This window comes from Amphiprion ocellaris, chromosome 21 (assembly GCF_022539595.1).
Source record: "Amphiprion ocellaris isolate individual 3 ecotype Okinawa chromosome 21, ASM2253959v1, whole genome shotgun sequence".
Lineage (NCBI taxonomy): Eukaryota > Metazoa > Chordata > Actinopteri > Pomacentridae > Amphiprion > Amphiprion ocellaris.
The window spans coordinates 7,394,771-7,405,725 of record NC_072786.1 but is presented as its reverse complement, the minus strand read 5'-3'; the positions used below and the strand labels follow the sequence as shown (position 1 = coordinate 7,405,725).

Below are 10,955 nucleotides of genomic sequence, written 5' to 3'. Positions count from 1 at the left end.
TACAGCAAGTTAATACTGAGAGGAGATAAAATCATCTTCCTGTAACAAGCATAGTATAACAAGAGTATGAGGGAGATTAAGGGAATCAAAAACCTCTTTTTTCCCCAGTCAAATGACATAAAACTCACTCTGACAAAATTTAAAAGGGCCTAGGGTAGATGGGATGGTATTCATCCCATCTACAGTTTGTTCCGTGTGAGGAAAGATATAGCACTCAAAATTAAAATAATAAATGATTTGGATACCTTTTAAATTCGACTCAATTCAATCTTTTATTATTTGTTCCCTGGGAGTAATTTAAAGCATGTAAATCAACAAATAAATAATTTAAGGCAACATTTACAGTACTTTCCTTTTTAATTCGATTCATTCTGAAGACATATTGGATAATACAGTATTTAATTTCCAATCCATACACCATTTTTTCCGGTTTTAAAATAGTGCTATAATACTTACTTTTACTCATTTCCATCTTGTATGATTTCTAAAGCATACATGCTGTATAATCGTGTGTATAATGGAATATATAATGTGTGTTTTAAATGTAGAAACCTGCCTGGATCAGTGTATCACTCAGTACAGTAGTAGCATGTAGCATTATTGAGGGAATGAGAGCAGCAGGAGAAGTTTTCATCAGTGGTTTCTTGGATAAAATACACACACAGTCCTTCATGCGCCTGGAAGGAAACTGATATGGTAAAAACATACATAATAACATCATATTTAGTAGCCACAAAGACACTGTGTGGTTTCAGTGGATGGCTGAGTTGGTTATCTTGATCAGTAGACTTAGTCCTCTGTGACATTTGCAAATATATTTTGGTTATTAATAATAAGTCTTTGTTCACATTTTCTCTGCGTCATGAAGAGAAAACTGTGCAGAGTGTAGATTTTATCACATGAAAGAGGGCGAAACACAAAAGAAACACACAGAGTATTCTCAGTGGACTTAACTGTTTTCAGTGCAGCGCATGTGTCAACCCATTCCTTTTCTTCATGACAAAATATACCAAAAATAAAGGAAAATGAGGGCAAGACACTGCTACACAAATACTCTGAATAAATAGGAGAGAGAACAAAGTGCTGAGCGTGAGCATGTGGTATCTTTCAATCAGTTTGGCTGCATTTTACATCTATTTTTGGATTTTACAGATTGGTACTTGTCTTACTGTTTGGATGACTTTTCTCCAGCTTTCACCTCCTGACATCCAAGTATCTAAGTATCTTAAAGTATCTAAGGTTACTTCTAAAGAGGGGTGAAAAAAAAACAAATACATAAAGAAAGACTGTCCAGCAGTTTTTGAAGTCTCTGATATTCCTACAGGGACTCTGGTGTTTTGGATTTCTCTGGGGTTTTTTCTCCTACTTTTGAGAATTTGGTCTCCTAGAAGCTCCTGTAAGCACTAAACTCACAGTAACCACACGGGGAAAAAAAAATCCAAACATATGTTATATATATTGCTAATGTTGCTAACCAACAGTCCAAAATCCAAATGTAGGCTTTTGATTTGCGATGACAAAAAAATGTAAAATCCTCAAATCGAAGATGTCAGAGAATATTTTAAAAACAACAAAATTATTAATGAATCGTTCGTCATATTTTTAAAGACCCTCAAGACATGTTTAAAGATCAACATTCTTAAAAAGAAAGAAATATCTAACATTTAATCCACTGCACAGACAAAGTTTCTTGTCTGTGGTTTCAACTTGTCAATTTATCGATTAGTTGTTTTAGCAGTATTAGCTTTAACATTTGACAAAACATCTATTCCCTTATTTTTTGAGGTGCAGAAAATGTAGTGTTTGTGTTATTGTTTCAGTTTCACATGAATTAATTCATCAGCATGCTGCTGGGGTAAAATACACTTAACCAGGCTTTGAAATAACTTACAAAACCCAATCATTTGGACAATTTACTTAACTAAAGGTGGCAACACTACACTATGAAAACACTACGAGTTAAAATCCTGCATTCAAAATTTTACCAAAGTAGCATTTTAAAGATAACAGAAGTGAAAGTACTTACTCTGCAGAAAATGTTCCTTGTCAGTATTGCTTGGATTCATATTACTGCTGAATTAACGTATATGTTGTATTTTGCTGTTTATTCAGTTTTAACTACTTTACACACTGTTTGGTAGATAAAGTAATGCATTGTATCGTTTTAGAGCATCATATGTCTGCTGTGTCACTGTCTGTCTTGCAGGAGCCACAAATCTCTATAAAGTCAACTTTATCATGAATAACAGACCCATTTTTAGCTTGGTGACAAAGTATAATCCACAAAAATATAAACAGAGCAGCCAAATGGACTTGTTTTCTGAGTTAGAGAAAAGGTTTAACATCTCATTTATAAATGTAATAGTGTTTGAATTGTTGAACCTCTGACAAACACTCGACCTACAATGATCAGATAGTGTGACCAGACACTCTTTGACCAATAACTATAAAAGTCCACCTTAAAAAAAAAGCAGTTTTATTCAAATGACAAGATGCCCCAAATGACGAGAGAAAGACGGAAAAGGCTAAGGCCATAGCCAGGCACTTGAATGTATACAACACCATTCATCACCTAAACCAACTCGTCAAACAGTAAAGTACAAGAGACAATCTGCCACATGACGCACACTGGATTGAAGCGACTGACAATGTGACCCTGCCTTTTAAAACGTCCATCAACTTCACCGAGCCCTTCAGGAAGCGTGAGACAACAATCCACAAGCAGCATCGACAACCTCATAACCTGTACACATCACAGATTTTTATTGATTTGTGATATCTGTCCTATGAACCCACTATTGATATATAAATGATCATGTCCAATATGGCGCATACTTGGTTGTTTCATTCATGATGTCAGTTCTATTGTAGATATGTCGCAACAACAAATACTGATTCCCCTATGTTAAAAACAACAGATAAAACACAAAAAATATTACATGCTGCATTTATATTCATGTTTAGGACTGTTTATGTACCTTAAGAAGTAGAAGAATCTTCTTTGTGTTTGTTCGTGACCAATGAAGGAAGGAACTATTAATCTCACAGTTTATACAGAATTGAATAGAACAGAAAAACTTTCTTAAATTGAATAAAATGACAGTGAATGAGGAAATTAGAGTCCAGTGCTACATGTCCAAGTAATGCAATGGACAGATATCTATTATTAGATTAGTTTTATTTGAAGATGCATGTTTTTTTGTCACAATGGAAATTTTAATCTAGAAACTTATTAGTAACTAAAGCTGTGAGACAAATGTAGTGGAATTAAAAGTATAATATTTGCTACTGTGATTTAGTGGAGTAGAAATGTAAAGTTGCATGAAATTGGAGTACTAAAGACGAGTACAAGTACCTTGAATTTGTACTAAAGTGGACTATAATACTTGGGTGAATGTATTGTGCTGCATTTCTCCGCAAGGAATAAGAAAAGTGTTGGAATATAACTCTACCACACTCTGTGAAGTGCCTGCCGGAGGGTGCAGCTTCCACCGGGGCGGTGAGAGATTCCAACCCGCCGGACGGATGCTCTCCTCGGCCTATTGCAGCGACTCTCCCCGCTGTGTGATCGCAGAGGAGGGAGGAGCGAACTTCGGGACGGCGTGACATTTCCGCATGTCAATAAAAACACACACATTTCCTGAAGTCAGGAAGGAAACAGCAGAAAGTTAAATATGTACCTGAGAGCTCTGATGCGTTCACTGGAGTCCAAAGTTAGCGAACAAACTTTCGGTCACATGATGTGAAGCAGACAGAGACAGACAGCAGCCGTAAGGTGCCGCCTCTACTCCGGGACTGCTCGTAAAAGAAAGTGGGCTTTTTTAAGGTGAAAACTAGAGACAGTAAGGCGAACACATGCTGAAGTTAAAGCCGAAGTTTGACCTGAACAGAGATGTGGTGTCGGACATCCTCAGGAAGGAGGCGTCGGTGTGTCGAGTCAAAGGTGAGGCGTTCAGGTGTTTACGGTCAGCGTCTTTTTTGGGGGGTTTATTCCTCATTAATAAACAGCTAAGTTAAACTTATCCTTTTCAAGTTAACTCGTTTTTGCTGTTTTTCTCATAAGTGGTTTAAAAAGTCTACAATTATAACCAAAAAAGTTAATTTCAGGGTGTCTTTTTTAAGCTAGCTGTGTACAACTGACAACTTTAGCTTAATTCCTGTAATTACAACCATTTTGCGTGTTTAACACAAGATGGCGCTGTTTCACCGTCTACCGTCACCATCATTTTCAGTGGCAGTTACTTGTGCATAAGACTGCAGTATCAAATATATTTGGGGAAATTCAAGGTAAGCAGGAGCTCACACGTGTTACTTTTAAGTAATATAAGGAAAACAATGTGTAAAATAACATGTATATCGTGTCGGTAGAAGAAATAAGGTGCAAAATCATGCATAACAGTATTTAAAAGTCTATATGTGGTATAACAGCAATATTAATAATAGTAAACAATAATAATGATTGATACCTTGCATTTTTAGTGACAGTTACTTGTGCATAAGCATGCAGGATCAACTAACAAGTATCATTTAGCAATAAGATGTCAACAGTAGCATATTTTGCACATGTATTTTAAGATAGATAGATAGATAGATAGATAGATACTTTATTGAAGACATGCAAGCTGTCCTGTGGCTTACACATGTCAAATTTAAGAAAAATCAGGACAATAACATGCAAGATAATGTGCAAATTACACTGAGAGAAAAAAATAAACTGCAAAATCTTGCTGGTATTTTACATTAAAAAAGACTATTAAAATGTCTCAATTCAGTATTGCAGTAAAAATATTATTAGTAGTAATAACTGGAGAAAATGTCATGATGATGCCGTGCATTTTCACTGTCAATTTCTAGTGCATAAGACTGCAGGATCAAATATGATGTATCATACAGTATCTAGGCAATAAAACGTCAACAGTAACATGTTTTGCATTTATATTATAAACTCTATTCTGAGCTCATACATAGAAATGACTGTTTAGCAGACAGATAGATGTTGCATTTAAGAAAAATAAGGCAAATAATGTAAAAAAAAACAAAAAAAACATGCAAATTGTTGCTAGCGGAAGAAATAAGGTGCAAAATCGCTGGTATTTTACATTAAAAAAGAGTATTACAAAGTCTCAATACAGTATTACAGTAAAAATAACAAGAATAATAAGTAATAATTGCATATTACTGTGTATTTATTAACATCATGATCTTGGTGCTTGTGTACTAACTGAACAAACATTCAAAACTGCATCGAGGAGAAGCTGACTGGCAACTACATGCAACTAAAACTTGGCTTCTTTTACCGGAATACATCACAACTGAGGCCACTTTTCTACCGGATTATGGTGACATTTTATACATGCACACCTCAGCAGTGACTCCTAAGCCCTTGGACACTGTTTATTGCTCTGCATTAAGATTTATTACTGCTGATAATTACAGTACTCATCACCGTGGGCTGCATGCTAAGGTCGGGTGGCTCTAACTCTCTGTGCACAGCGTGATAGACAACGGGGTTTTATTTATTTATCAGTCGCGTTACGTTACTTCTTTACGGTCTTTTAATGTAGGCATTTACATACACGCTCAGGTGATTGGATTATGTTGCAGGTGCCAGCTGTTGGCAAATCCAGCACTTTGCAACCTGAAATAACCTTTTTTTTTATCATGAGGGCAGTTCAGGTTTTTAATTTCATCTTGTTTTACCTCCAGCTGCTTTAGTCGATTTATTGTTTTTTTTCATGCTCTAATATTTTGCTAACTTTGCCTTTTTAATATTTATTGCTATTCATGTTTTTTAATCTGTGTGCCTTCATTTTTTACTCAGCTGCTTTGTTAATGAGGCCTCCACACCTTGAATGAATGAAAGCCTAGTGGAAACAGACTATATACTGATTTAGCCTCACGCTCAGTTTGCTGAGCAGCGGCAGGGACACTAAGGAGCTGTCAGGCTACACGCTGTAGAGGCGATAAGCTCACTGCGTTCATAATAATGATGCTGTGTCTGCAGAATACTCTGAAGCAGTGGACATTCGTATCCTGAACATCGAGAGAGATGGGGGCATCCTTTACTCCTGGAAGGTACGACCACAGTGAAGGCGCTGCATATAAAGTGAATCCTAATTAAAGCAGTGTTGTTGTGCTAAACCTGCATCTTTTCCACTTTATTTACTGCTACTATAATTGGATTATGTTGACGTTTTTGTGGCACTTCGGCCAGAGAATGTGAAATCATTAGACATGCATGTTGAATTTAAAGAATAGAATACATTCAACGCATAAACTGCACATTTTATCATGTTGCTGTTGCTTAAATGGCTCTTAAATGCAAACTGTTTGAAAATGATTTTGCATCTGCTTGTCCCACTTCCTCACTGAAGCTATAGTGAGTGAAATATTCAAATCCCAGATGCAGTTTTCTGATGTCTCCACCATTCATCTTCAAATGAAAGCCATTAAATGAGAACTCTTATATTCTTTTTTATTTCGCTATAATTCAGCTCAACACATTCGGTATATATTTGGAAATCTTGGGCTCCATAGTAGAATTTAAAACATAAGTCTTGTGTGTTGAACCGCGCTCCTCTGCACAGAGTAAATTTTTAATGATAGACCCTCCGAAGAGTGTGTGGGTTTAGGAGGTTAAAGACGGTGTGCAGCCTGCAAAGAGAAAATAATCTCTTTTTTTAGTACAAGGTTCAAAGTTTTATGCATGCCTGGCTGCGCTGTGGGGTTTAGAGCAGAATTCCTTTTATTTCAAACCTTTTGAACCCACAAATGTGCTGGATTGAAGTGAAGCAGGTCGGGTCAGGATAATCAGCAGGGTCAGACAAGGTAATAAAGAGGTCAAGCGTGGCTTTCTAGACATACTGATGTGGTGGAAGACGCCTTTGGGGAAGTGGAGCTTCTTATTCTAGCCAGATTGGAATTATTGACCTCAGTCTGATTGATGTAATGACACAAAAGATGGTGTTCTTTTCTGTTCTGACAGGGAGCAACAGGTACCACCAGGATCGGGAAATACGACTCCAGCAGCAAACAGAACAAGGTATTGTGCACATCTCTCATATCTACTCTCCTTCAATACTGCAGATTTTCCTTTTTTTGTGTGCGGCTGTATCTCCACAGACTCATTCCCATGCTGCTGTACTATGTGTGTGTGTGTGTGTGTGTATTTTATCCTACAGCTCCTGTACACATTTGACAAGCAGGTGTGCGTCAGCAGCTGCTCCCTGAACAAGGAGGAGACGCTGTTAGGTGAGCCTCTGTAATGCGCAGATAATGAATTTATCTGCAGCAGACACCGTTAACAATACCGGGTTCTTGACCCCAAATCAACTTTAAATGTCGGCGTCTGGAGAGCAGTTCAGCAGCATCAAGGCAACGTTATGATCTTGCAACACAGGGACTCACAAGTACAAGAGCAGGGATGCAGTTTGAGTGCTAATTAGTGAGTAAGTTAGACTTTACTGCCTGTAAGGGGAGATTCATTTTCACTGCAATGTGCATCATTACAAATATAATCACACAAAAATGGTACATAGCTATGCATGAAGTACAACACAATGGTAGTCTGTGACAGGTTAGTAGTGGTGCAAATCATAGTTAAAGATGACTGATTTGTGGAGGAAACGTATGTAAACTCAGTCACTTAACACCTAACTGTGCCTTTTTGTCACATAGCTGTCAGCTTGGCACAAAATACCAGAGGATATGACCGCCTCAACCCAAGTAAGATGCAAGATCTTTTTCTTTCTGTTTCACTTAACCCTATGAACACCAACTTATGATGCTATAAATAATAAAAAAGAAAAACAAAAGGTGTATTGGTTTGAATTTTTTTTTTATCACACTGGAAAAAATGCCCCTCTCAAAACAAGAAAAAAAACTTATTTCAATTAACTTTTACCTTGAAATAAGTGAAAAAATCTGCCAATAGAACAAGTGAAAAATGGCTTGGTAAGATTTCTTGAAATAAGACATGATATTTAGAATCTTGAAATCTCAAAATTAGCTGGGAAAACTTATTTTAAGCAATATTTTACCAGGATTGTCAAGATGAGGTGTCTTAAAATGAGCCAGATATGCTTAAAAAAAAAGCAGTTTTTCACACAAAATAGATTTTCGCTTTCATGTAACCTCCTAATTTGAGATGTATTAACCCTCCTGTTGTCTTCATTTACGGGCGCCAAACACTATTGTTTCTATTATATTCTATAATATTTTCTGAAAAAAATCCAAAAAATCAGCAAAAAAAATCCTGAAATTTCTGAAAATTTGCAAAACCTTCATATGTATCTCAGTTCAGTTTTAAACTGTCTGATCTCAGTTCAGTTTTGAACTTTTAACTTTACATTTATCTGATCTCAGGTCAGCTTTGAACTTTATATTTAACTTCATATTGATCTGATCTCAGATCAGTTTTGAACTTTATATTTAAATTTACATTTATCTGATCTCAGGTCAGTTTTAATCTTTATATTTAACATCATATTTATCTGATCTCAGGTCTGTTTTAATCTTTATATTTAACTTCATACTGATCTGATCTCAGGTCAGTTTTAATGTTTATATTTAACTTTACATTTATCTGATCTCAGGTCAGTTTTAAACTTTATACTTCACTTTACATTTATCTGATCTCAGGTCAGTTTTAATGTTTATATTAAACTTCATATCAATCTGATGTCAGGTCAGTTTTAAACGTTCATATTAAACTTCATATTGATCTGATTTCCCATCAGTTTTAAACTTGATATTTAAATTTACATTCATCTGATCTCAGATCAGTTTTGAACTTTATATTTAAATTTACATTTATCTGATCTCAGGTCAGTTTTAAACTTTATATTTAACATCATATTTATCTGATCTCAGGTCAGTTTTAAACGTTTATATTAAACTTTACATTCATCTGATCTCAGGTCAGTTTTAAACTTTATATTAAACTTTACATTTATCTGATCTCAGGTCAGTTTTAATCTTTATAATAAACTTCATATCAATCTGATCTCAGGTCAGTTTTAAACTTTATATTTAACTTTGCATTTATCTGATCTCAGGTCAGTTTTAAACGTTTATATTGAACTTCATATCAATCTGATCTCAGGTCAGTTTTAAAGGTTTATATTAAACTTCATATTGATCTGATCTCAGATCAGTTTTGAACTTCATATTTAAATTTACATTTATCTGATCTCAGGTCAGTTTTAATCTTTATATTTAACATCATATTTATCTGATCTCAGGTCTGTTTTAATGTTTATATTAAACTTTACATTTATCTGATCTCAGGTCAGTTTTAATCTTTATATTAAACTTCATATCAATCTGATCCCAGGTCAGCTTTAACTTGATCTCAGGTCAGTTTTAAACTTTATCTGATCTCAGGTCAGTTTTAAACTTCATCTGATCTCAGGTCAGTTTTAAACTTTATGTTGATCTGATCTCAGGTCACTTTTAATCTTTATAATTAACTTTGTATTGATCTGATCTCAGGTCAGTTTTAATCTTCATATTGATCTGATCTCAGTTCAGTTTTAAGCTTTACATTGATCTAACCTCAGGTCAGTTTTAACCTTCATCTGATCTCAGGTCAGTTTTAAACTTTATATTTATTTGATTTTTTGTGAATATTCTTAAGAAACATTTTTAACATTTCTTTTTTTCCACCAAAAATCTTTAAAGATTTCCCAAAAATGTTGAAAATGTGGACATCAGAAGTTTAACTCTCAAAATAATTTTTTACTACATTTTCAAACTTTAATACTGGTCAATTTTCACCTGCAGGATGACACGAGGGCTAAAGTTATTTTGAGTTTCCTTGTACAATTCAACTCAAAACAAGATAATTTCAAGATTGTTTGACTTAACAAGATATTTAAGATGCGTTGTCTTAAAACAACAAGAATTTATCTTAAATCAAGTGGGATGAGACAGTTTGACTAAAAATAAGACAAACAGACTTTGTAAGATTATGAGTTTTTGCAGTGCAACATTAAAGAACTTGAAATCCTCATGTGCAATATTTTCCAAGTGCCCACATGTGTTCCGAATACTGGAAAAAATAAATCAAAGAAAGATTTGTTTCTATAATTTGCTCCTATCTGGACTGTATAAACAAACACAGCCTGCAGTTCAGCCCAGTTCAGCCAAACAGCCCCTGAATTTTTGTGACGTGACTGCAGCTAAGTCACAGATGGTTTCATGGTGCAGATTTTTTTTGATTTTGACAGAATCTGGTTAGTGCCAACATTTTATTTTTGGCATTTTTAATAAAATAATAATAATAATAATAATAATAATAATAAATTTTATTGATAAAGCGCTTTTCCAAAAAATAAGACATTTAGAATAAAGTGATTTTACTTAGATATAGTTTTAAGGCTAGATTTGGTCAAATTTCCCAACAGAACAGCTCATCACAGATGAGTAAGACTGCGATTCTTTCTGTTTATACAGTTTCAAGCTCCATTCAATGGTGTCATTTTGATGATTTAAAAAAAAAATAAAAAAACAATATACCTTTCAAACCTGCTGGCATATTCTGTGGATTCAGAGGTTGTAACATTAACATTTCATTCTCTTTTTTTGAATAAAACATTTCATCATCTTCGTAGTTTCAAAGTGTCTAACCCTCCTGATTGAGATCCATCCCATCAACAACACTAAAGTCCTCAAGGCGGTGGACTGCAGAGTCAAAGTGCAGGTACAGTGTATATGTGTCTGTGTTGTTTTGGCCGCTTTCTTTCAGGTTTTACTGCAACTACGAGCTGACAGTGCAGTTATGGAGCATTAGAGCTGAAAGTGTCATAGAGTCTTTTATGAGCTTACCAGAAGGTCTCTGGTCTCTCGCTCTCATTCTGTCACTTTGTTTGAATCACTTTATCTTTTATGCTTCTGTTTACTTCTGTGATAATATAAATGTCTGTGTTTTTCAGCCTTTCATTAAAACATGGAAA

General features: G+C 35.0%; 1 protein-coding gene across 1 annotated transcript in view; it reads left to right on the top strand.

The window, feature by feature from the left end:
- The first annotated feature begins 3,583 nt into the window (after positions 1 to 3,583).
- Positions 3,584 to 10,955, top strand: part of gsap (gamma-secretase activating protein) — a 51,163-nt gene continuing 43,791 nt past the window's right edge. The window contains exons 1-6 of the mRNA XM_023285796.3: positions 3,584 to 3,943; positions 6,005 to 6,075; positions 6,986 to 7,042; positions 7,182 to 7,251; positions 7,678 to 7,725; positions 10,614 to 10,702. Coding sequence (XP_023141564.2) covers positions 3,856 to 3,943; positions 6,005 to 6,075; positions 6,986 to 7,042; positions 7,182 to 7,251; positions 7,678 to 7,725; positions 10,614 to 10,702 — 423 coding nt within the window. The 5' untranslated portion in view covers positions 3,584 to 3,855. The remainder of the gene's footprint in view (positions 3,944 to 6,004; positions 6,076 to 6,985; positions 7,043 to 7,181; positions 7,252 to 7,677; positions 7,726 to 10,613; positions 10,703 to 10,955) is intronic.